Genomic DNA, 27,439 nt, shown 5'->3' on the forward strand with positions numbered 1-27,439 from the left:
GAGTGGCCATTCCCATTTCCCAGCTCCTATTCTCTATTCCAATCTAGTTGGTTCCCTTTTTTCTGCGTGTAGTTGTGTGTGTGTGTGTGTGTTTGTTTTTTGCAATTTTACCACCCCCCTTTTTTTCCAACCCTACTTTGTCCATTGCCTTCGCTGACATTCCGTTCTATTGCTTGATGTTTTTTTGCAGTTTACTGCAGTTTTTACAACACAAATCGAAATTGTCATCCATTCGCTCAATTTGTCGTCTTGGGCGCGACCTCGTCAACACACACACACACATATACACACACCACCCACCCTTTGCCACGCCCACTGGCTCTTATGCATGTCGCCCGCCCACTTGCTTGTGCTTTTGCTAGCGAGCATCTTTATGCTTGGTTACACAAATGCCGTAGAAACCATTTCGCTCATTTCTTTTCCCTATATATTTTGCTGCTCTTTCTTTTCCCTCTAAGGCAGCCCGCAATCTTCTATTTTTGCTAGTTTACCAATCTAATGGCAAAAAACAAAATCTTAAAGAAAAAAAAACACCATCCCGAACTTTGCTCTGATCCGATATACGATGTATAGGGAAACATTCTACTCGCTCCCACACTGAATTGGTTTGCGAACGTAATGAAGCGGAAATTCGCTGGATGGCATATGTTGGTAAAAAAGAAATTAAATCAGAGCTCAACCGATGACCCTCCAGGTAATTGCGTCCCAAGTGACACAGAAAATTGCATTGAAAATGCCTATAACAGTGGTTTATTGCCAAAAGAAAAATGTTAGTGGGGGAAGTTACTTATTTATAATAGTTTTTAAGTAACTTAACTAACTTATAAGGTTTACATAACAATACATTTTATAATGCTTAAAATCTGAAGAATAAATTAAAGGAAAGAAACATCCAGAATAATATTTTTTATTAAATTTCTACTTTCTAAGTTTCTAATATTTGAAATTATCATTTTTACACAGTTTAACTAAAACAGATTTCAAAATTAACATGTTCATAATCAACATTAATCCATGTCAAACAATTTCAACAAAAACGTAAATTGAAAGTTTGCATTGCATTCATTGCAAAATAGCAACTGTTATTTCTCATTGACTCTAAAAATCATAATATTTAATTACTAAAGCTCAACCAAACATTTGATTAACAAAAACAACACAATGAGAGTAAATCATAACAATATAGACTAGGCGAAGCATCTTAATTAGTCAATTACAAGTTGTAATTAATCAAAACACGAACTTAAAATTGAAATTTGCTAAAATCCATGTATGCTAAAAACAATAACCATGCTCTGTCTTGCAATTATTGGATTACGAACATTCCGGCTTTCAACGGAAGACAATATGCGAAATTAACAAGTTTTCAGTGGATAATTGTGCATTAAGCCATCGATGTCCCAAAGGGCATAGTCATGCCAAGCAATCACGTATCGATGTCTCTGAAAGTAAGTCGAGATCTTTTTGGCCATACTCTCATTCCGTATCCAATGGGAATACAGAAAATTACGGAGGAAATAAAAGGATTTTACTTGGGTAAATGCTCTTTGGGCCATGTCATGCCAGCGATGATAATATAAAGTTTGCACAATTGCCGCCAAGACACTCAACGATGTCATTAACAGTCTGGCGCCATGGGGGAGGGAAAATTGGTGGGGGTAGTGGTAGTGGAATTGCCGTATTGTGTAATGGCCAGCAGGCTGCGCGACAGGCGCATGGAAATTATGGACGACTTTTGCACAACTCAATTAATGAAAAGTAAACATCCGGGGCACAAAGGATTCGCAATCCGAAGGCCCCAAAATCGAAAGGGTGATGGTGGTGATGGCAATACTGGCATAAGGGTCAGTGAAGACAATGCAAAATTAATTAGCTTACTTCATTTAAGCTCTGGCAATTTGAGTGCATCCTATTTTCTCCATTCTCATTCCCATCATAATCAACATCATCATCATCATCGTTGTGGCAGTTGTCCTTGGCATCCTTCGCCTGAATTTCCAACTGGCATGCCGTAAAGTAATTTGCATTTCCAGGCTAATGCCATTTGCATGCGCATATTCCGATTACAATTTAGTTAAATTTGCCGCCTTCTCCCCAACCCTACCTCCCCCTTTGCCAGTCGACTATGTCCTTGCCTTTTCTAGTCCTGAAAATTTTCAACGAGCAAACTATTGACAATGAACTAATTGCTATTGTTGCCGTCTGGGGACATATTTCGACTGCAAATAAACTCGTTCCTAAAGCGAAAGTCACTGCCAGAGACAACGATTGGAGGAGAACAATGGTTGGAGATGGGAACAAGGAGATATATACGAATGGTGAGCCCAAGGCAGCTTTAACTGCAGCTCGTTTGCTGTCATCGTTATGCCCCCGATTCTAGCTACCAACTAACCAACCCATCGCCCATTTGGCCACTCAAATGTCTCAAGAGTCTCGCCGTCCTGACTGCCTGACTGCATCTCCCAATCCCCGGCAAAGTCTACCCGACATACGCCACACTCTCCAAATCGCAAACAATTACTTTTTGAAGTAGTGCAAAGGCCCCACCGTCTCCATGCTTGCTCCACTACATCTCCAGCTCCATCTCGTCCTTATCCCTCTCCTCTCTCCTAGAAAGACCCACTGCATCACCTGTGCTACTCACCTGCGCCACATTGATCTAGCCCCATGCCAAATGCCAGATAACGAACCATCGATGGAATGCCTGCAGCGAGAACTTCTGACAGGACGCACGGACACAGTGTGTGTAACGTGATTACGAGTGGGTTGGTGAAGTCACTGATGGCGAGGACACAGGACGCATTGGGGATACAGGATGGCGATGTATATACGAGAGTGTCCCCAAATGCTCATGCAGTTTAAACGTATCCCTAATCCACTTGTCAGGATTTCAGATATCACTTTAAATAGCTCTTGAATTAAATGTTAAGTTTATTTTAGGAAAAATAACAAAATTATACACTTATTAATGCCTAAAAGGGATTTTAAAACCTTAATAAATATTTATTAGAAACATAAATCCTCAAGAAAATGGGGTAGTTCCTGAGAAATATGAATTAAAAATGTATTTCAATGAAAGATTTAACTTTTTTTCTTTTTAAACATATTTTATACCCCTTTAAATTTTTCAATACATTTCTAGTAAACATCTTGAATTCTTTCTCATTTTTATTCAGTTTCCTTTAAGCTATATCCACTGTGCCTTTAGCTACCTCCTTTGATAGCACACATCCAACACATCAGCACGGTCTACCGTTGCCGACCTGAGAACTTTTGCCAGCAATATTTTATAATTAAAATTTCAAATGCTCCCTCGCTGGAGGGAGCGAAAGAGACGGGTAAGCTGGGGCAAAAAGAGACGGGGACTAAGCGGCGAGTGAGCAACAAAGCGAATTGAGTCCGGGTTCCGGAGATCTCATTGATATTGGCAAACGATGGGTTGGTTTTCCCCCTTTCCCCCGAAACTTCCTTCGCGCTTTTCAATTGCAATTGCTGTGCTTTTGACTGTCGGTGAAATGGGAAAGGGGAGAAAATCATTTGGGGATGGAAACGGAGGGATTTCAAATTGTTCTCCGGACGCCAAGCAATATATAACTAAGTATTCAATATGCTCGATTCAATTTTATGGCCAAGGCACTTACCAAATAGTTGCCAGCCATTAAAACTGTTAGTTAGTTAGTTGGGTTGGCCATAAAAGGGAATATCGGCGAATATCTGTGGTATTTAATGATTCCCTTGAACATTCCAAAGGTCACTCAACCCAGCCAATCAACTGATAATGAACTGCAATCCCACCTGTTCCCACCTGTGAACATGAATCAAGTACAATACCAATTACGTGGATGCGAAATCAGGTTCCCTCGCTTATCCTTTTGGCCTTGGGCCGGGGTAAACCCAGCCAACTTTCTCAAGTATTTATGAACTTTGTTAACAGGCCAAGAATTACAAACTTGTGAGCGAGCGAAACTTCTGGAACTGAATGAGAAATTGTGTGCAAAAGCGACAGTGTTCGCTGCTTCCTGCTGCTGTTGCTACTGAAAATGAATTAAATGGCCTCGCCCAGACCTACATACTAACATATATACACATTTAAGGGTTAAAAAAAAGGGCGGGGAGAGATGATAATTTCAAGTAGGTAAGCAAAAATATGCATTTCGAAGATGCACAAAGAACAAGAATTAATATTTTTGATAACTATCTCAAATTACTAAATAAAAAGAACATATTTTTGAGATTATAAAGATTGTTTTTTAACCTTAGTTTAATATTTGTATAAAAAAGTTACTAAGCTAGTAACACCTACAGTAAAGGTAGCTCTCCCAGTAAAGGATAATTAATTATTTAAATATTTTCTTTAATATTAAATTATATCTTTAAAGTAAGTTCCAGCTTGCACTCTTTCTCATCACTGGCCCTAGAGTTACCTTGTGAAAGGTGCACTAATTGCCAAGCAAGGCAAGTCTTTGGGACAAGTTTACGGCCAAGGTAAACGCGGCCAAGCTCCGAAAGGCCAAAGTTCAACGTGGCTCAAGTTTTTCGACCGTGTCACGCCTACTTTACGCCCAGCTCTGTGTATGTGTGTGTGTTTGTGCTATAAGATAGCCTCTTCACCTTATGCAACTTTTCCTTTTAGCTTTGCTTCTTTTTTCCGCTTTCAACTCTAGCACTGAACAGCATTTTCTTCAGATGCGAATGACGTCGTCTAAAGTCGCCTTAGTCTACGTTAAAACTGTTTTTCTACTGCAGGCATACTGCTGGTTATTTTCATTCTTCTCCACGTTAATCATTAAAGTCTTATTAAAGTCGCATAAACTTCGCCAGCCTAATTAAAAAGTTTACCGTCATTTTGTGTTTAACAGCGAAAAATAATAAATGAGTGAATCCAAGCAATTCATTTTAAAAGTTTTATGTCCAGAACGATTTTATAGTTCTAATACAAACTCATATATTTCAGCTAAACAGTTTCAATTCGGATAATGAAGGTTATCAAGAGATTATAACAAAGACGTAATGTTGTGCTGACTATCTCTAATATAAAAGTGGGTTTTTTCCATAGTTTATAGTCATTCTAAGGATAATGATTCCTTTTTTACTGGTACATCGTACGAATAGCACAAAAGAACTTATACGACATTTGCAAGAACTATAAGAAGAAAAAAAGGTAAATTTAATTTAATAGAAGAAATCGACAATAACTTACTGCACTCATGGTTGCAATGGACACATCCAGAAAAACTGTTGCCTTTAGGCATACTGGCCTTTGAGCCCTGAGAGCTAGAAAAATGAGCATTTTCCGAAAACGTAAATCGGCATCCATCCAATTCATATCGTAGACGGCAAAGGATACACTATTACTCTGGAAAAGTATGAACAGTTAGAAAGTGAGAAATATAACTAAGACATTCTCAGCAAACCGCGTCAATAAGCATTTGACTAAAATAACACAGCAGATATATCTCCACCATTGCAGAGACCAGTATCAATGACAGCTTGGCCACCTGCTCGGGGCCAAGGCCAACGGTCATTTGAAATCCCACAAAACACACAAGCATAGAGGATGCGGCAAAATTCAAGAGCAAAGGAATCCCAAAGACATTGTTCATCACATCGGTGAGCCTGTAGAGGTTATTTGATGAAATACGAAATATCTTCTATATATATACATAAAATAAGTAATTGATAAAATTATTAACCCTAGGACTTTATTGTGATATGCAATCAGATTCCGCAGCTTCTGTAAGTCCTTTTCAGCTGCCTCAGGAGATCCAGAACAAAATTCCAGCTGAAATTTTTTAAGAGCCTTGGCCAGACGATCGAAATGCATAATGACCTGCATGGCGACGGCAAAAATCATAAGGTCACCGGAAATATGACCACACGTGGCCATATACCCAGCCATCGATTGCGAGAGATAGGTCAAGTAGAATCTCCACTTGACCCGATAATTCCAAGGAGCCATATTCACGTACGGCAGAATTTGCTTGGCATTCGGCGAGTGCAGCAGTTGGAGTATGGTGTATTGGGTCAAAGCGAATAGATTATAAACCACCACCAAGGTCGTGTAGAGGCCACCAAATCCCTTGGTATAACGATGGCAGCGCTTCAAATAATACTTCACTGCATACTCCTCGTGATCCTGCGGTTCCGGAAAAAATGACTCCAGATGCTTCACAAGATTAGTCAATTTACTTTTGCGAAATACCACCGTTATGAACTTCAATTCTCCAACTATTACAAAACCTATATAACTCATCACCATGCAGGATTCCAGGAAGTTCTCGTTGTTTCGAAACGAAACAACCACATACGAGATCTCCATGGCCAGCACGAACGTCAAGTTGGTTATCTGAATGGCAAAGTATATGTGGAACAGGATTCCTCGTTTATTTTCACCGGTCGAGGATTCGTAGGGATCCAGGCCAACGGTATTGTAGTATATCACCGGCAGCCTCAAAAAATCTGCAACCTCAGGATGCACTTGCTCCGGGTTTTTGGTTGGAAAAATGTTCCTTAAAAACTTGAAACACATTACGGTTACGATTTCTCAACAAAATTGCGTCGAAGAGAAAAACGAACGCGCTTTTATAGTCGGTGCAAAATTTTATTTTTTATTTATAAAAACCATTTCAAAGACATTCGTACACTGAGAAGAAATCGAGGAATGAGGATTCCTTTTAGTTCTAAAGTTTCCACTTAATCTATAAATCATTATTGTACTTAAGCCAATTTTAGATATTATTCAAATCACAATTTCGAGTTTCCAAATTTAAGGAATAACAAACTTCATAGGCGAAAAGCTAACCTTTATTTCAGCTGTGTAATTTAAATTAATGCGAAGTCATTCAGTTCGTAAAGTTCATTATTAATGTTTTTTTTTTTTCAAACAAGGCAATATTTATTGATTTTAAAGGCAAAACAAAAATTCCTACAGAAACTTTGAACGTCAGACTTCCTAAACAATATCCTTGAAAATGAAAAAACGAATTTTATTGGTTTTACTAATTTTAGTTTGTGCACTTCATCCTTTAACTGGTACATTTCAATAGCGCAGAAAAACTTATACGTCATTTGCAAGTACTGCAAGAAAATGTTGTTAAATGAAATTAAAAATATTCTTAAACAAAAAAGCAATCACCATCTGCATCTTTCAAAAGCGATGATCCGTTTCAAGCCAATTCAAGTCATAGGTAGCAAAGCCTACATTTTCACTCTAAACTATGAATAATGAAAATATTAGTTACTACTAAATGGAGTATTTAACTTATATTAGCTTACCGCATCGATCAGCATCTGTCTCATGGAGCAGAGAAGGTATATCTCTACAGTCGGTAATATAAATCATCTTGAAACCCATCAAGCAAATCAAAATCCAAACCAAACACTTCGTTCATCACATCGGTGAAATATTAGAAAAACCTTATACTTACCAAAGAATTTGGTTATGATAACTAACCAAGGATTCTAGTTCCCTTATATCCTCTTTACAGATCCCCTTTCTCGCACTTTAAACTCCCTGAGAGCCCTGGACAAGGGATCGAAGTGCATGGTGGCCTGTACAGTGACAGCGAAGATCATGATATCGATATTGATGTGACCAAAGGTGGCCGTATAGCGAGCAATCGCTTGGGACATATAGGTGAAGTAGAATTTCCAGTCATCGTGGTAGTCCCATGGAGCCAACATAAAATATGGCATTGATTGCTTGGCACTTGGCGAATCTAGCATCTTAAGGATAGTGTACTGGATGGGGTAGAGGCCACCAAAACCCTTGGTGATCCAGTGACTTCGCTTCAGGTAATCACTTACGGCATACTCCTGATGCAACTTTTGCTGAGGTGATGGAATTCTGTTGTTGAATGATCTCCGGAATGAACTTTGAAAGTCCAACTATTATCAACAAAATTTAATTCATTTCTTCAGAGGATTCTAAGAAAGTTCACCTTATTCCGCATGGACACTACAACAAATCTCCATAGTAAGCATAAAGCTCAGGTTGGTCATCTGGACAGCAAAGTATATGTGGCGAAGCAGTTTAGCTTTCTGTTCGTTTTCCGAAAATTGAAAAGGTGCTAGGCCAACGGTGTTATAGTAAATCAACGGAAGCCTCAAGAAATCCATGTGGGTTTTTTCACTTTCTCAGTGAAATTAGACTTCTCTAGCAAAAAGACTTCAGTTTCATTTCGCCTTTGATTCGATTTTACAAATGGAAACTCTCCAAAAGACTTTGCTCTTTATATAGGCTGAAGTCAAAAAGTCTTTCCACTTTTGAAAGTTGAAGTTAAAATACCCTTTTAAAGTTTTTTTTGTCTGCCAAATAGATTTCTATTTCCTCCATTAAAATTAATTGAATCAAAAAGCTTCTAATATATCCATGGATAATCCAAAACTGCTACCGTCTAGCCCGACAATAAAATTTATATGGAAATATCACTATACTAATTAGTAAGATAAGACCGTTTTGGTGATTGTTCGTAAAAGTTCAAACTGCTATTTTGTCTTTCAAGATTTTCTTTTAAGATTGTTTATATAGCAGATATTTACGTTTTTAAGCAATCGACAACTCGTGCCAAGATGGGCAATCAAATATTGCAATTTTCGAGTAATCAATCTCAGGGGAGATTAAAAATTAAAATATAATACTCGATGCTGTTTTCAAGCGGCAACGTTGCGTGGCCGTTATGTAATTTAATTGAATATCACGCATACGCCACCCGTTCGGTTCAGCTATTGGCAAAGTGCTGGCAAAGAACAGAGAAGTGCTTGCAGTGAAGAACGACAACGACGACGGCGAGAAGGAAGGAAACGCTTTTGAGTGCAGCTTATTTTCCTAGGCTTGCATAATTTACGAGCATTTTCATTGATGATGGCAAGCTGAACGGAAAAGGCAGGCGAGCAGCTTAACCCGGGACACTTTGGGCCAGGTAAAAGTCGAAAGCAGCTCCTTGGAGAGACCTTCTCTTTCTGCTGTTCCATTGAAGGCCCTGGAGTAAAAGCCGAGAGCCACGCACTCTACTCACACACATAGCCACTCACTCGGATAGATACAGATTCAGTCACTTAAATTAGCCTTAAGTTGGCTGCAACGAGTGTTTTGCTTAGCTGCTTTGTGCACTTGGATAAGTGCAAGGAGAAGCCGCCTGCCTGCCAGCCAGCCCCCCCAACCAGTCAGCTGCTTTTCCAAATACTTTTCCATCTCGTCCTGCAAGGAACTATCAACTGCACAACTCCATGCAAAACTCATGAGCTATGCTGTGCATAAGCTGCTGCTCATGCATATCCTAGTAGCATATTTCCCCTTTTTATTTTTTATTTTTATTTTATTTTATTTTTAGTAAATTTTTTTTTCTTTTTGCCTCTGACATGTCCAAGTTTGTGACTTGAGTAAAGCTAAAAGTTTGCTGCCACCCCCCATCTACAGTGCCGTCCCACTTGATTACAAGCTTTTTATTAGCTGCCCGAAAGCAATTTGAATATGCTCATGCCGTTGTCAATCCTGTACCAGGTCCTTCTTTCTTTTTTTTTATTTTTTACTTACGCCTTAAAGCATTTTATCCCCATGAACCTGGGAGCAAAAAAGTGTGTGAGCAAAAAGCATATTTAGCAGCATAAGTGCATGATATTATCTGTACTTGAACAGACAACAGATAAGGGAGCACAATTTGCAACAGCATTATTTTATTACGTTCCTTATTACTGCACACTGTCGATGTATCCTTAATGAGGCTTGTCAAAGTCGCTTTTGGGTATTTAAGTAGAGTCCTTCGGGCAGCCTGTTTCACCTGCTGCTGCTGTTGCTGCTCCTACTGCAGTTGCGCTCCTGCATTTTCAATTTTGTTAAAACTCGAAAAGGAGCAATAGTAGTAAAAAATATACAAGACTGAAACAGGGGACACCATTTGGTACTTTCCGGTTAATCCTCCTTGAAAGAGAGCTTTGTCCAGGGAATTCATATATATATATATTTTATATTATCCCTTTAGCAAATAAGACATTTTATATTAAAAAAAAGTCACTTAATAAATCCTGAGACCAAATCTTTGGCTCTTTTAATTTTCATCATAAAATCAAGTAAAACACTTCAAAAGCGCGATTGTATTTCCTTTTAATTTTCACAAATTGATAAATGTATCTTTCGGCACTTCAAATGAAAAAAATGCATATTTAAATAATTTATTAGATTCAAGAGTGTGTGTGAAATTCGTAGAAATGTGCGGGATTTTTGAATATTTGTTCTTTTCCTTTTTAGCATGAAATCAGACACAAATATACTCTCACTTTAACACCCACACACAGTTACATGTGCCGGCACCCAGGACCAATGTAAAAGGCTCGATTATGCTCCCAGCGGGCTGCGATGCTTGCCAGCGGCCAAGTTTTATTATCAGCCTCGCCAGGAGACAAGAACCAACAGCGGCAACAATAAAACTCATAAAATATGTTTGCCATCCGACAGAAGGTAATACAGTCGTGGGAAAAATAATAGGAGTTGTAAAAGTTATAGAACATTTTTGTATTTTAGATTTAAAGAAAAAGAGTTGTATAAAAGAAGATTTTACAAAAAAAAGGATAATATAGAAAACATTGACATATTTTACATAATTCGTATGTAATTATATACAAAAATATTTATACACTCTAAAATTTTACTAACTTAACGAAGTTGATTACAAAGTATACTGTTTCTTTTTTAGTTTTTTTTTATCAATGAATTTATATTATTAATTGCCTTTCCTTGTGAACCTTTTTCCATATTAAAAACTTATACTTATTTACTTTAAGGAATAATATTTTTAGAAAGTATTTATGACCAAAAGTCGTGCATCAATATTTTTATTTCCTTTTTGGAGATACAAATTATAATTTTAATAATTAAAAAAAAAATTTTTTTTTGTTGCTTTTATTATTCTTCCCCGACTGTATATAACCAGTCTGCAAGGCACATTTTGTATTTGTATTTGTTGCTTTATTCTTCATTTAACAGGACGCCCCATGGGAGTTGGGAGTTGGCTATGTGGCGCCCACCCATCGCGACCTTTATTTCGCGGACCACTCTGAGCTGGCCTTTCTATTATGCGCTTTTTGTGGGCTTATTATATTCCCCTGCCCTTACACTCATTTAAACCATTTTACAGTAATTTTGCTTATGGCTAATTTTAAGCTATTGCCCCAAGGCCGCCAAAGGGAAAATCAGCAACCGACCACCCCCGCTGCCACCTGCTCTGCGGTTTTCCTTGCGCCTTTTCATTCGTTTTCCAGTACCCAATGTTTTTTTTTTTTTTATGACAGCTATTGCTCCGCCGAGAATCATTTTCTCCATATTTTTCGCAGTTCGCTTTTGTTTTTCCAAACCCTAGCCACAAAGATATTTCGGTTAATTTATTATTTATTAAACTTTTGGCATCCATTAGCTTCTGGCCAAAAAACTTTCACTTTATAAATTGACAATTTGTTATGTGCCTCTCATCGTTTTCTATTATTTATCTGTGATTTTTCACCCCTGCCCCTCCCCGCACACGCACACGCACTTCAGTAGCGGATAAAATTATTATCTATTTTTCATATTGAGCATTGGGAATTGAGGGAGGAAATCTCAGTGGCTCTGTGGCGCCTTGCATAATTCAGGGGACTGGCATAAAAATTAAACATTAAGATGGCAACGGCAGCGACGGCACACTAAGCCGAGATCTCTGTCACTTTAGGTGCGGAAAAGAATTATGGATCTGGGCGGGATTTGTTTCGAAACTTGTGCAGCTTAAACGCTGTGCTGGGGTTAAGCTGTCGTGCTGACGTCCTGGCCATGCCATGGATAGGAGAAACAACAAGGATGCTCTGTGGGAAAAACAATGAGAAGTGCCACAAAAGCCGCACGGCCCGGCAACAAATTCTAATATTGCTTTTGTTCCTTCTCCCGGCTTCTTGTGTTCCCACAGTCTTCTCCTGTCCTCTTGCTCTTGTTTTCCCGGGCACGCACTTCGGCCAGTTGCCTTCAAATTGAGTTGTGAGCATAAAAAACCCGGGCAAATGCTCTGGGGGCCAAGCGCCAATGCGGCAAAAGTCAACTGCTGCTGCAGAGGCATCCTGGATGACTGGACAATGAACGATATTGCACTGAAGGAAAACTTTTGAATATGTCAGAAATTTCGAATGTTTAACTAGATTTCAAAACAAAACAACACATCTTTTTTGGAAGACTTCATACAGGTTCTTTAAAGCAAATATGAAATTATATTAAGATTTTCTTTGAGTGTATTTAAAGTCTGTTGTCCAAGTGGCAGTGTGAAGATATTTATGACCAATGTCCAGGGAGTGGTAGATGGTGTCTGCTGTGCCGTCCATCGAGCAGTTGCCTTGAGCCCCGCTGGTAAGCCGTTTAGTTTAGGGTTCAGTCTCTATGGGGTCGAGGTCGATCGTTTGCCGCCAACGCGTCGTATGAGTGATATGTATGCAGTCAACAATCCAATTTCATTGCTGTTTGTAATTCACTTGCAACTGATGCCACAGATTCCACAGCGCTTATGTTTCCCACTCAAATTGGCCAATGAAAAACATAAAGTGTCAAAATATGGATTTAAATTTTTATGTGTTTTGCTAACCATATTTTTTTCTATAAATTTAACAAAAAAAAAAAAAGTTCAACTAATTATTTAAAAATCAATAAATTCACACCAAAGTAAATTGCAATAGCAGTGGATATATAACATCTGTCAAGTATCATTTATTTACGCTCTGCCTTTAATAAAAAGCTGTTATAATTTGGCTTTTTGTGTGCAAAGCTCAAATAATCCCACCTACTAAGCTAGCTGGCAGCAGTTTATGTTTAGTAATTGAATTATGCAAATCATTTAATGGCTATGAAATATTTGTGGCATGTTTTGTGTAAATAATGTAGAAATTCTATTCAGTAATGTGCAACAGTACTTTGTTTAAACGGATAAATTACTTTCTAATTCTTAGTAGTTTACAGACAAATTATAACCACATTTTAGGAAAAGAGATTATGAAATCGACTGACATATAATTTACCCATCTTTGTTCTTAGAATGTCTAATATATTTTCACTTTCATGCAGTCCAATTAGAACTACCATTAACTCAACGTTTCATATAACTAACATTTATCTCAACAGGGAATCACCGCTTAAAATACAATTGCCAGTGTTCGATATTGCCAATTCCCTGAAAGGCGACCTCGACTGATCCGCTAACAAGATAAAACCCCAGACTATGCCATGGCAAAAGTGGGGTAACTACACTTGGCATCCACTACGGAATGTTAACTGCACTTGCAGCATGTGCCACCATTCAGTTGCAAGTGCAATTGCAATTGCTGGCTTAAGCAAAATGGAGGACGAATGATACCCGAGGGTGGTAAGGTGGTAGAATTACTAGGATTTAACAAATCACCTGAATATATATATATATATATATAGACCAACCTGACGCGTTGTTTACAGCACTTACGAATGAAAATAAACGCATTTCAAGCTAATTAAACAATAAAAGCGCAAAAGGGCTTCAACACCCCCCAAAAAGCAAATGGAATAACAAAGCAAATAAAAATGAAGGCGGGCGGATGTTCGGGTAATTCAGCAAATAAAAGTGCACGGCATTGGCATTAGTCGGTGGGCGTTGTCTGGGGAGAGGTGAGGGCGTGGCATTCCAACCCACCACCCTTGTCCTCCCTCTCTGACAGCTGACAAACTCGCGAGCGTGAAGCTCTGGAGCGCACAAAAGTAGGCAACAAAGACGGCTGCAGCGATGCGATGCGATTGCAACGCTGACGGTGACGACGTGGCACAATGATGTTGCAATTTAATTTGTATTGTCGGCGGGAATGGAATGGTATGGTATGGTATGGCATGGCTTGGCTTGGTATGGTGATGGAGATGGAATGGAATGGTTGCCACCGACACAATTGCACTGACGGCAAAGAGAATGCCAGCTCTGGTGATGATCACGCTGACGATGATGAGAATGGCGATGGCCATGCCGCGGCTGATGAATCCACTTAGATGTCGGGCGCCTGGCAACGACAGTGGCAACAGAAACTTCTGCAGCAGCAGCAGCAGCCAGAGTGTCGCTTAATTGAACAGCCAAAGGACGAAATGACAGACAAAGACAAAGCTGGCGAAGTACACGTGGACATGGGGGCGTGTACTTTAGCATGTTAACACTACAAAAACTGCAAATTAAATTGGCTCAAAAAATACCATTCATTTAAGCGGGCTTAGAATAAGGTTAGGAATTACTCAACTCATTTGTTTGCTGAAAAAAATTTAAGGTTTTTCTTTATTGCTTTCAAGGGAATGTGTTTTTGTTGATAACCTTAAACTGGTTTAAAAAAACTAAAGCCCATATTAATATCGTACTTCGTTTATTTCTAAATAATATTGTTTTTTTTTTTGTTTAGTGCCTGTCGGCTATACAAATTGGATGCTTGAGCACAATTAGACAAAAAATGATTAAAATGCGTATTTATCGGGGTCAGGCACATGGCAGGCAGGCTGAGTTAATCGCGGCACAGCCGTTTCGATGGTGGCTCCTCGTCGGTGGGGGCAATCGATTGCAGCAACTTGGAGTCCGTGTGGCCACCGAAGAGGGTCAGCAACAGGGCAACACCATAGCCAGTGGCGCGCTCTCCCTAGAACCCGAACAGAAATCATATTAAATACGTACAAAGTGAAATAATAAAGCGGATTGAAGCTGAAACTGAAATCACTTACACAATGAACGGGCGTGGCCATATCGACGTGCAACCAAATGCCGGGATAATCAAAGCCCAGATGGGCGGCAATGAAGAGGCCGGCGCAAGAGGATTGGGCATTCTGTCGATCCTGCAGACGGAAGGGGAAATCTCAGTTAGACATGGTGACATATATGGGGAGTATACATTTTGTGGATGTGAATCTGGTTGTGGGTGGTGGTGTTGGTGTTCGTGGTGATGTGCTGCATGCAACAAGCAAAACTTGGCGTCGCTTTATTAAAAAAGCGTCCTGTGGTGCAGTGCAACAAGAAAATATATTTATAGAGATAGATGAACGAAAGAGGGTAGATTGAAAAGATAATTGAAAGTGGGAAATGTTTATGAAATGTTTTCTTAACTAATATTGAAAATATTTGCTAAAAATGTTCTAAAAATGCGTAAAATAACTAACTAAAGACTAATAACTTTTTGAATCTTTTTTTACAGTAAACTTTTCTTTCAGCAGTTAAGTTTTCGGTTTTACCGAAAAAGCTAAAGATGATATCAATATAATAATACCTACATATTTGGATAGTTTATTTTGACTTTTAGAACTTATACAATTCAAAAAATATATTTTAAGATGAAATATATATTTTTATTAAATATTACATCTCTCCCATTTACATTGAAATACTTTTTCAAGCACACCTCGCTAGTGGCATGCCTGGGTGTGCTAATGCCTAAATTATATGCCATGCACTGGCAGCTGCGTAGCGGAAGCAGTCGCTCTACTAACTTGAGCGGAAATTGCAGCGCTTAAATGCCAAACATAAAGTACACTTTGCACACACACTAGCGACCAGCCAAATAAAGGAGGAACCAACGCACACATGTGAACACTCTGCTGACAGTTGGCCAAAAAAAGGAGTTAACTGGCAGACTTCAGCAGCAGGAGCCACGGAATCGAGCGGACACGACGGCAGGACGATGGGACGACAGGGCAAGCGGACAACTTGGGGATGCATTGCTGCGAAAATTACATGACAACGCGCTCAGTTCCTCCTCAAGATGAAAATCACACACCCATACATACATCCATACACACATTCTCAGGGGACGTGCAAACATCGTCCGTCGAAAAGCGGAAGTCAAAAGTCCATTGAAGCAACAGAGCCCCAAGAACCCCCTAGAATCCAGACTTGAAGAATGAAATCTGAAAACTGAAGACTGCAGTCAGCGTTTGGCCCCTAACACGTAGAAGAAAGTTTTAAAGATTTAAAAACTTTAAAGATTCGAATAATATTTTTTTTATAAATGGTTTTTTAAAATATTATCTGGAATTACTTTTACAGTTTTGTTGTTTTAGTTAAAAATAAGTTTCTAATCGTTGCAATATTTTTCTCAGTGCCGCAAATGTTCCAGTGTCTGTTGTTCCTACTCCTGCTGACGAAACTCTATTTCTTCTCCTAACATTGCTGCTACTGCTTTTGGCGGTTTTGCAGCTAATAACCAGCTTTTGTTATGAAACTTGCGGCTGACGCTTCTCTGGCCGATAGTGCACATAGCCAGTATGTCTTGGCTGATCCACTTCGATTTGATTTGCCTGGATTTTGGGCAACATGTGTGTGTGTGAGTATGTGTGCTAGCAAAACTTTCCAAATGCAATGTTTCCCAATGAACCAATTCAGTCGAAAACAAGCGGAAGTGGTAAGCCACAAAGTTGCTGTTGGAGTTTAAAGCAAAGCAAGTGATTCGAATGTTCTAGGGGGAGTAGTTCTAATCTTTCAAATTATGTAGAACAAGTCATAAAAGATATTTAATTAAAATAAGTTTCTTATACGGCTTAAACGATCTGCAGAAAACTTGGTTAACCTTCTAGCTTATAAAGAATTAACACCCTTTTGCATCTCTCAAATCTCTTCCTCTATTTTAATACCATTTTCTACCTAAAAGCAGCTGAGAATTCCTATCAAAAATGGTAGGTCAATAAGGTCTCGATGTAACTGTGGCGCTAATTAAATGTTTAACGTTTGTCGAGCCTGATCAGAGCACTCACGCACATGGATTCTGACCGAATCGAATTCAGTCGAATCGAGTCGGCCTTTCATCAATAATGGCAAACATTTGTCAACATAATGTCATTAACATTGATTGCATTAGGCCGGGTTCTGATTGTCTGCGTGTGTGTTTGTGCCCGATGATGATGTGAGTTTGTATCTCTCTTGGCCTTTTGTAAATAACGAAGCAACATCAAATCTCCCAGCCAACCAGTCAACCATCCACACCCCCACATCACCCCTAAAACCAAAATCTCCCTCAGAGTTTGACAATGGGTCGCCGACTAATTGCGGTTGTGGAACGTGACCGTTCGAGGACCGCCCTGTGGCATATACCCCGCCGATATATATATATATATATACATCGCTCAGACCAACACCATCCGTATCCGCATCCTCATCTGGATCCGCTGTCCCATATCCTAAACATCCGCATTTGCAATGACGCGATTCATTTGCGATTAACTTGAATTGAAATTAGCCAACCGGCGACATTGTCTCACATTTAAGCTGCGGTTAGTGATATTCAATCTACGATAACTGTATCGATGTATGTATGTATGTATGAATGAATGCAAGGGGTGGTGGTTAAGGGGTAACGAGCGAGATTACATCGGTGACTGATTCACGCCCTGTGGCATCAAGCACCAGCAGCAGCAGTCGGGAGTATCAATTACGCATTCATTCAATAATCGGAGCGGGCACTGAAAAGGATTTGCCGGCATCGATGCCATCAAATGGTTTTGCTGAAGGCGGCTACAGTTTTTATTCAATTTTCACAATGTCGCATCCAGCGCTTTAAAAACTTTGCCGCCGCAGGGCAAAGCGGATAAAAAATGTATATATATATATATAGACATTTACAACGAGAGGATTCAGTAAGGGAAAAGAAAATATTAGAAAACTTTGGTGATGCCCATTCGACTTTAAAAAGGGGAACAGCTTTAAAAACAATCTTAAGATTAAAAAAGATGACTATTGAGATGTAATATTTATTTATAAATATACTTGAATAAAACCTTATATATTTAATTAAACAAAATAAATTAAGAAATGTTGAAATATCACATAAGATGGGGTAGAAATATAGACTTTAATATGTTTAAACTTCTTGGTAGTCTCCCATTATAATTTATTGTTAATTGCTTTTTTATTCTACAATTTTGTATTGATTTTAACCATCTATTGCCATCTCTGGTAACAGCAAAAGTTGAACGGAAACCGAGAAATAACAAGCGGAAAGATTTGTGTTAACAAAGTCGCCGCCCCCTCAAGTAGGCAACGGAAATGGGGATCATTTCGCAAATTACGTGACTTTCCACCACCCCCTTTCATTTTGTTTTTTTTTTTTTAAAACCATGGCAAAATCTCCCTGGTGAAATCTGCATTTAAACCACTGAGCTTGGGCATTATTTATAAACTGCTGCGGCTGGCTTTAATCAAAAAACTTAACCCCGGCTAAGCATAACCGCAACAACGATGAAATACTTGGCGCCTGGAGGTCGTGCCGTAAAAAAACTTTTGCCGCATAAAAAGTTCAATTTAATTCATTAAACCACGTAAAAAGTCGCCGTACAATTGAATTTAAAATGTCGACGCCCAATAAAAACTCAAAAGTGAAGAAGCATACAAGGCGGACAAGGCGGGGCCAAAACAAAAACAATTACGCATACGCCGCATGTGCGGCAAAGCAAAAGACTGCAACACGTTGCTGCCACAGAATGGGTTTATCTAAAATTCATGCCCCCATCCCTCTCTTCCCGCCATCCCAACAAATAAGGAAGCTGGGGAGCATCGTTTTTACGATTTAACATAAAAATCAATTACCAACAATGGGAAAATTTCACAGTCATAAAACGTCGAGTAACTTTCGACTTAGATTCCTTTGCGCCTTCGTTGGGAAATTGAGAAACAATTGGAAATGTTTAAGCAAATTTTATTGTCCTGCCGTCGCCGCCGCCGTGTTGCTTATGTTTTACTTATGACACAGAACAGTGCTCCACGAGTACAGTTCTCCCCCACGTAGATACTAAACGGGGGGAACAAAAACAAGAAAGCCGCAACCCAGACTGCTAGAAGTCTGATTTACTCAAGAAAAGAAGCCAGTTTAATGGCTGGATGAATGATTTCTAGGTCGGACAGCCTCACGGTCATAAAGTTGTTGAAATTTCGGGATAATATTATTTTTATTCTGCTCAATTTTTGTTGTCTTCTGCTTAGCGGTGTGGAAGAGGGAATTTGGTTTTAAAAAGCAAAAGGCCTAGAGGTTAAAGGCAAGTTAAAAGTAATTCGCCGAATATTGAAATTTAATGAGCAGTCGCTGAAGCACTTTGAGACTGCTCACATTCATGTTTATGGAAAATAAATAAAAGTTGATTTTTAATAAAGCAGCACCAATCTTAAGACATTTGAATATTTCAGTTATGCTTTTCCATATCTTACATTAGCCTTTAACTTTTAATAAACCGTTGTTAAGTTGAGGTGAAAATATATATTAATTAATGTATTAAAATACGTTATTAAACAGAAAAGATTACTTTATAAAATCCGAAGAAAGTTTTTTAAAAGAGCTATTATTCTAATAATCCCTTTAATTTTAATATTAATGAAAATAATACTTTTTGGTACTTTTTTTACCCTAAACAAAAATAATCCCTTAATGGTGGGCCATGATTTTATATCCTAATCTATGGCGCAGTCATTATATTCTCTTCAATTATTAACATCCCAAGCTTAAAATATCTTAAATGGCTTTCCATTTTGAAATAGACATTCTCATTTAACAAAGCGAAACCACAGACCGACTATTACATAAATGGCATTCGAAATGCGGTCCCCCAAAACAGAATCGAATGACCCACATCGATTTCTGCAGCTCGACCCACAAAAAGAGAACCTCCTAATTATCGGCTTAAATGGTTTCGCTTAATTCGCGAAATACGCAGCATGTTGTTCTCGTTATCGAGGACAATCGCATCCTGACAGCCAACAGCCGCAGATATCACCACGCGCCAGGGGATCACGACTGCCGTGGCAAAGAGGGGCGTAAAACAAATGGGAATCGGTTATTTAAGGACCAGACTGGGGGGTGAGTTGAGAAGGATGGGGATCATCACCTGACCACCACCGCCTACCTACTGCTGGTGCTTGCCAAAATGAGCTGAAGCCAAAGCCAGCGGCCAACAAAGAGCCCTGGCGACCGCTAACAACACTCATAATCCCTCCATTTAGTGGTAAACTAGGGGAAAAGACACCCAAAAGACTCTACACAAAAAAATACAGGTAGATATGTCTGTTTGTAGGTGTGGGGAGGGGCACAAAAAGCTAGCTCATGTAATTTAAACGCTGCGCGTGGGAATTTGCCTCAAAGCCAGAAAAAAATGTGACGCTGATGGGTAGCAAATGGGTGATAGGTGGGCTGGTATTTCACCTTTTTTCGCATTTAACGTTGAATGCATTTGGAATTTAAAACACTTTATCACAGACACCATTGACAAAGTGCGCGGCGCTGTCACATCAACTGCAGTTTGGGCATCAAGGGGTTAAGAGGTGTGGTGTGTGTGTGTGTGTGTGGCATGGCCAACATGCTATGGTGTGATATTTTGACTTGATTCCCCATTTTTTCCAACTGCGAGATAGGACAGACTGACGAAAAATCAAACAGTCAAATTGCAGAGGAAAAAAACTTAAAAATAAAAATAAAAAATTTTCTAAACTTAAGCAAAATGTATTATTAATGTTTACCCCAATACCCATTTTTAAAAATTAAATTAAAATAAATTTGTATTAAATATTTAAAAATTAAAAATAAAAATATAATATGTATTTTTGCACCGTGTACTTATCGAAAGGTTGCAGGGTGGGCGATTGGCAGGTAGCCAAAATTGCCACGCCACTTGACCTGCCCGGCATCTACGCACCAGCCAGCCAGCCAACCCTACCTCCTACTCTCCGTCCTCCTGGCATCTCACCAGGAATCCAAGCTCCACAACCTCCAACCACCCCCCATCCGCCCACGGCGTGACAATGATGAATGACCATTGATCCGAGGCGCTTGCGACGTACAATAAGGTAACTCGATTTGGTTGACTGTTGTGGCAGGAACTGGAACCGAACCAAACGGGAACCGAACCGAATGGAGCAAGGGAGCCCGGGGGCAGAAACGACAACGGCGACGACGACGACGAACCACCTCGTTCCGTTGGCTAGTGCCCAGAGATGGGTTTATGGCTCACCTAGTGCCATCCCAGGGCCAGAACCAACAGACCGCCAGGACCGGACTCTCTGGCTGGCCTTTCTAATGGCTGCGAAAGTGGCTGGTGGCGTAGATTGAACGCCAAAGTTTTTGATACATGCGAATGCCGGAGAGTGCGGCGTGTGTATGGCATAAATCAGAGTAATACTAATCAATCTTTAAACCAAACATGACGTTCATCATTTTTCCGCAACGGTGCGGTCGAGTGTAAGACAAAAGAACAACATTGAGTGCAACCGATAAAGTTAATTAAAAATGTGTGTAAAATATATCTCTGGAGGGCGAGAGAGTGCAAAAGGCAGAGTGGATGTATGGATTGTGGGGAAAACGCAAACGCAAACGCAAAATGAAAATGAATTGAAAACAAATGAATAAAGTTACACCGAAACTTGATTAAAACTTTCTCAAAGTCATTCGCTTTCTCTATCAAATGCGGGCGGCCGGAAAAGTTCACAGCATTTGGGTGTCTTCGATAATGCATAAATTAAGGTACTTTTGGGGATTGATTTGGGGGAAAAAACCCTCTGTTAATCCAAGAAAATACCGAAAAAAAGGATTTGAGAAGAGAGCTAGAGTGACGAGGATGAGATGGCATCTGCAGATAGTTTGATTGGGGATGGGTAGAAAAAGCTTTTAAAGTGATATCAAGATAGCAGGAAAAATATTGCCAAGTAAAAGTTTTTCCTTAAAACAAAACTAGTTTGGGTTTTTAAATTGTAAATCTAAGACTGATATGAAAAGCCTCTAGACAGACTAAAATGTGAGAAGTAATCAGTATCCAACAATTACTTTGAATATTTCCTTAAACATTCCAATTATTTTCATTTATAAATTCTGAAAACAATTTTAAAAGCAATATTCTTTAATTAAATATTACAAAATATTTACACCACAATTGTTTTTCCTAAAAAGTTATTTGCAAGATTTACCATGCCCCATGAATATTTCCCCACTTCTTGCATGGTTTACCCAATGCAGAAAATGAAAATTAATAAATTCTTGAACCATAATTTGCTCATATCCTTTTTTGCTATAGAAACAGTGTAAAGTTCTTCTTCTTTTACAAACTATTTTTAATCGTACAAGCCAAGTACTTACCGCCACGGAGTTTTTCATATCAGCAATGGCCGATGCGAATTCCGAGAAATGCAATTCGGGACAATAAATAATGGAGGCCAATAAATCGCCGGATTTGCGTCCAGCCTGCAACGACTTTGCCTCCCATGTCTCCGAATTTGTCAATACGGCACCATGATATTTGCCTGTTGCAACGCCCTGGAAGGAAAATAAAAAGAGTACAGAGAAAAATATAGTGAGTATTGTGAGAAATCGCAAATGAAATATTCAAGTACCTGCTAGGCTAGATAATATACATATATATTTAAGAATGGGTTTTCGAACTCGCTGGGGAGGGTTTGATAGAAAACAAGCAACAATCAACAAAATGCCAGCAATAAAACTGTACGGCAACTAACAATGTTACGATGAAGACAAAGGGGTGGATGCAAGGTGTTGAACGGAGAAAGGGAATGGGGTGCACAAAAATTGCGAGCTTCCGACGCGACTGGCAATAAAAAGGTGCAAGGTTATTTAGAACGAGCAACACCCAAACAACAGGCAAGGACTCCGTGGCGCGTGTTCAGCTGCAGCTGGACAAATGAAGGCAGCACCAGGAGTTGCAACAAAAGCACCAAAAACATCAGTGCTGAAAGCAACAGCAGTACAAATACACTATTAAAAAGCGTGTAACACTTTGAAATGATATCTCTAATTGTTCCTAAAGTCAATGAAAAGCAACAACTTTACAGCAGAGCTACATTAAATGTTCAAATTGAATTTTTTAACTTAATCATCAATAGGTTTTCTGAAAGTTAAATCTTAAAGGAACTCTACATTTTTCCTAAATAGAAAACTATATACTTTCCATAAACTAACATAGGTTACGATCATTTTCTCCCAGTGCAACCAGTAGCCGCCACACACAGCCAAAAACAACAGCAAAAGGTGTAACAAGCGGCAGGAACATAAAATGTAAAAGCGAAAAAGTGTTGGCTGCCTGCTTTTTGTTCTTGCAGTGGCAGTGGCTGTGGCAGTGGCAGTTGCCCCAATGCTGGCAATTAATATTATTGCATCCACCCGTCTAGGTGTGTGTCTGGGTGTAATGAAATTAAGCACAACAAGCGCCAAAAATGAAAATTCTGAACAAAATGGCAAAATTGTGGAAATTTTTAGAAGAGCATAGCTAGCTGGTTGTTTTTGTCGGTTTTTAGGCTTGCGATTTTGCAAGGAATTTCCCTGCGAACAATGCAGCTTTCGAAATGGGGAGGAAAAGCCATGGATGCCACGCCCCTCTGACCAGTTTCGATTTATTTCCCATCGAACCACAAATAACGTAAATTGGCATCATATTTTAAGCAAATTGCAGTCAAGATTTATGGTAATTGTGCGCCATCGCAGCAGCTACTCAGTTGCTAACGCTCTCTCTTTCCCTCTACGCTTTCTCTCCCCTTCTCACTGCAATGGAAAATGAAACTCCACCCTAAAAAAAACCCCCAGTTTTACCCCACACTGTTCCCCACTCCTCCGCTGATGCAACCCAAAAGCGACCACAAACGACGAATCCTTTGCTGTTGTTGGTCTGCCAATGCTGCCGCTGCTGCTATTCCTCCAAGTTGCCAGTGAAAACCAAATTTGCAATTTATTTTTCCAATTAACCTCGTGACCAGAGAACGTCAAGGGTGTCTTTTTTCGGCACCCGAATCACACTCATACATTTCGAGTGTGTGTCGCACTCATGAACAGCAAGAAAAGAGCACACACCCGGAGTGCACAGATCGCTTTGTGCGTTTAGGGTGTTTGCGTTTTTGACACCCGCTCAATTCTAGGCACATGAGTCTAATGCACAGACACCCTAAACACTCATAGCAAATGAAGCGAGTGTCTGAGGCACCCATGATTTTTGGGAAAGTGAGTCGGGTGTCTTGAAAATGAGTCGAGTGTCTTGAAATGAGTCGAGTGTCTTGAAATGAGTCGGGTGTTTCGGGTGTCTTCAGCTGTATTGCATGAGCAGGTCATTGAGGGTTGACCGAATAATTTTACATGAAAGGAAAGAAGGAAATCCCAATAATTTAATATTAGAAAAGTATATTTCTAATAATACAAATTATTGCCGTCTTCAGTAACTAATATTAAAAAATAAGAGTTTATAATCATTACAAGTATTTAATGACAAAGTTTAAAAAAACCCAAAAAAACGTACATTGCATCAATATTTTAGATTTTCCGTGTTGTTATCAAACCATCTACCTGCAAATGTATTCCCGTTTTTGCAGATGCGTATAAGAATACAGATCATAAGTCAATTGCATCGTGACTTTTATAAAGCGTGGCATAAATTCTCGCATAACAAGGCAGCCGAACACAGTACATACCAAGGCCACCCACCCACTACCTGCCAGCTCCCCGTTTTCGTTTACCTGACGCAAAGATCTCTCGAAACCGAAATTACCTTGGACACCAACAGCGAAATAATTTGCTGGCTGCATTAGTGGCGGAAATGTGCATTCAATCTGGTGAATTGTTGCCTTTAATGCGATTAAAGGGTACAAAGGAAGCTGCTAAATAATTGGAGGTTCAAGGAAAGAATAGGTCAGTCGGTGAAGCTGACAGTCTCAATAAATCTAACATCTAAACAAATCAATGAGAGTAAAACTTATTTATCTATGTTTAAGACAGTTTTAGTTTTACGTAATCAAATGAATATTTTAAAATATTACACTATTGATTACTCAAATATTAAATCATGATGAAACACTATTAAAAATTAACATTTTTAAACCTAAAAGCATCTCATGTGTAATCGCTGATTTGTTGATTAAAAGCGGAATTTCCTCTTTAATCACGTGTTGAGAACATTGTTCTTATCAACATTTATGAAATTATAAAAGTCGAACATTATATCTCACCTGAGCTCCAGTTAATGTTGCCATGTCGAGGATGATATTGGCTTTTAGATCCTTATTGGCAAAACAAACGCCATCTGCAAGTACCAATCGTCCCTCGGCATCCGTGTTATTGATCTCTACTGTACGGCCCGAATAAAGCGTGTGAATGTCATCGGGACTGTAAGAAGTAGAAATAATGAGTAAATGAAATCTAATCACATAAGTAAACAAGTTAAAACTCACCGAGTGGCATTTGGACCCACTGAGTTCTCTGCCAAGCAGAAAACAGCATGCAAATTATCCTTAAATCCACAACGGACAGCTGCATAAAAGGCGCCAAGAATCGCAGCGGCTCCACCGCAATCGCGTTTCATACCGGGCATGCCCGTCTTGGCCTTGATGCTTAGACCACCGGTGTCATAGACAATGCCCTTGCCGACCAAGGCGATGGTCTCCTGGGCTCCCTGTGGCTGATGAGATAGCACTACAAGAGCAGGTGGCACAGCTGCCGCCTTACCCACGCCATAGATACCACCAAAACCGCGCTCCTGCAGCTCCTCACCGCGGATTATTTGCGGTGCGATGCCAAGCTCTCTACCCACGTCCTCGACTGCCTGGATGAAGTGGTCCACGTTCATCTCGTTGCAGGGCATGTCCACAATGCGAGCAGTCAGTCGTATCGCCCGGGTGGTCTCATTCAGGCAATTTAGCTCATCTTCCGTCAAAGGTTCGCTTTCTATGCCCCCATCTTTGTTGATTAGCAGAAACTCGACGTTTACTACATTCCGTCCTATATCTTTGTTTCCATCTCCTTGATCTCCGCAACCGAAACCTGACTTTGCTTGGCTTGCAGCCAGTAAGTTCCCTGTTTTACGGGAATAGAGAGGAAAAGCCCGGACCACAGCACAGGCACTGGCGAATAGATTCTCACGTTCACAGACCAGCACTACACTCTCCTCGGAAACGTTCAGCACATGGTTCTTCACCAGTCGGGTGATGGCATGGGCCCGGGAGGCAGTATTATGTCGCGAGGCCTTCAATGGCAGGGCAGCCACTGTGGCCACATCAAGGTAAAGAGAAACCTTATCGGTGGGCGCCGGATGCAAACATGCCACAGCATTCAGGAAAGTCTCTTCCGTTACTCGCGGACTCAGCTTACTCTCCAGATGACTGAACTTCAGCAGATTGAGATGGCGCAGCTGTCCGATGATCAGTACCGGATGTGTTTGCGGATCGCTGCATCCCAGCGACTCGTTGAACTTCACGTCCGTTGCCATCTGTAAGAGAAGATGATTGTGAATGAGCAAAGATTCAGATTTCAAGACCCGGGAAGCCCAGTCGAATCCCAGCGATAAACCACTGGTACTATCTTATCGATGCTAATCTACCGTTTACCACTCAAAATGCCCCAGTTGCTTATCAGTCGACGACTTTGCACCACAGAGGCGGCCAATTGTTGCAGCCACCCCACCTATAAATCACGAGAGCGAAAAGCGTAGAGATAAGGTCCGGGTTTGGGGTTTTAGATGGATGCCATCTGAGCTAATCGAGCAGTTACTCATTGCGATTCTAAAGTAATTGTAAGGTAATGTAATTTTTATTGAGAAATAATGTTAGGATTGTAAAACAATCTCATGTTTATTTCATTATTCGAAGAATAGTATTCAGTTTTCATTATAATATATTTTGTCTAAGCTTTCAGATTATTACCATCTGAGATTGGACAGAAGTATATAATGTAATTAAGTTAGGAATTGGTTAAGGTAGTATTTAAGTATTTTAAACATTACCGTTTTGGGGACATTTATTTTCTGTTTTTTCAGTTGTAAGGCAATAAAAATATAATAATAGTTCTACAAACTTTCTTTATGATACTTTATAGCACCAATAGGTTTGATAACAAAGATAAAAATAAACCAACAAAACATTTTTAAATCTCAAATTAAAAAATGCCATCGTGACCTTGGTTTCGGCGCGACAAGAACAACAAGTGGGTCGTTGACCGATTCGCGGGGTTTCTAATTCCAAAACCAAGTAGAACACCTTACCCATCCATTGCAATAAATATTTAAAACAACACTTAAAACGTAGATATTCCCAAGAAGCATTATGCAAAATCTATATTCTCTATTTTTAGCCTCTTTGTTCTTGTTTTGCAAATTGTTTTTGCAAATTTTGCACTAAATTATTTGCTCACCTTTCGAAAACGGCTGCTGCTGTAGGTGCGAGCGAGACGATTGCGTATTGCCTGGACGCCGAACAGCAAACGCATTAATTTATAACTTCACAAATTGAACAAATTGTTGCAGAAAATGCGATTACTTTATGTTTTTCGTCTTGCCAATTTGACTTGCAATTTTCTGCTTGCCGGCTCCTAGAGATGTAACTTTCACAACAATAGATCGATGGCTATAATCGATATGTAGAACAAATTCATTGTATAACGGTCTGGCAGCCCTATCGCGCCATGAAAGTGTCATCTCTATTTGAAGTGCCAC

The 27,439-nt window shown here is 39.6% G+C and overlaps 3 protein-coding genes across 3 annotated transcripts; all 3 read right to left on the reverse strand.

The window, feature by feature from the left end:
• Window positions 1-5,056: 5,056 nt before the first annotated feature.
• Window positions 5,057-6,603, reverse strand: LOC108116860 (odorant receptor 67a-like). Its single transcript, XM_017228922.2, has 4 exons — window positions 5,694-6,603; window positions 5,415-5,616; window positions 5,201-5,356; window positions 5,057-5,143 (listed from the first exon to the last, which is right to left on the reverse strand). Exons 1-4 carry the CDS (start codon window positions 6,527-6,529, stop codon window positions 5,090-5,092), a joined length of 1,248 nt encoding a protein of 415 aa, XP_017084411.2. The 5' UTR covers window positions 6,530-6,603; the 3' UTR covers window positions 5,057-5,089.
• Window positions 6,604-7,470: 867 nt separating this feature from the next.
• On the reverse strand, window positions 7,471-13,987 carry LOC108116802 (odorant receptor 67a-like). The gene is made up of 2 exons (XM_041818954.1): window positions 13,925-13,987; window positions 7,471-7,887 (listed from the first exon to the last, which is right to left on the reverse strand). The coding sequence occupies exons 1-2, from the start codon at window positions 13,985-13,987 to the stop codon at window positions 7,471-7,473; spliced, it is 480 nt and encodes a 159-aa protein (XP_041674888.1).
• Window positions 13,988-14,356: 369 nt separating this feature from the next.
• LOC108116916 (probable aminopeptidase NPEPL1) lies at window positions 14,357-27,321 on the reverse strand. Its single transcript, XM_041818907.1, has 6 exons — window positions 27,139-27,321; window positions 25,185-26,218; window positions 24,963-25,119; window positions 22,096-22,272; window positions 14,723-14,833; window positions 14,357-14,640 (listed from the first exon to the last, which is right to left on the reverse strand). The coding sequence occupies exons 1-6, from the start codon at window positions 27,211-27,213 to the stop codon at window positions 14,509-14,511; spliced, it is 1,686 nt and encodes a 561-aa protein (XP_041674841.1). The 5' UTR covers window positions 27,214-27,321; the 3' UTR covers window positions 14,357-14,508.
• Between the last annotated feature and the right edge of the window lie 118 nt (window positions 27,322-27,439).

Source organism: Drosophila eugracilis, unplaced genomic scaffold, assembly GCF_018153835.1.
Source record: "Drosophila eugracilis isolate 14026-0451.02 unplaced genomic scaffold, ASM1815383v1 contig_415, whole genome shotgun sequence".
NCBI classification, from domain to species: Eukaryota; Metazoa; Arthropoda; class Insecta; order Diptera; family Drosophilidae; genus Drosophila; species Drosophila eugracilis.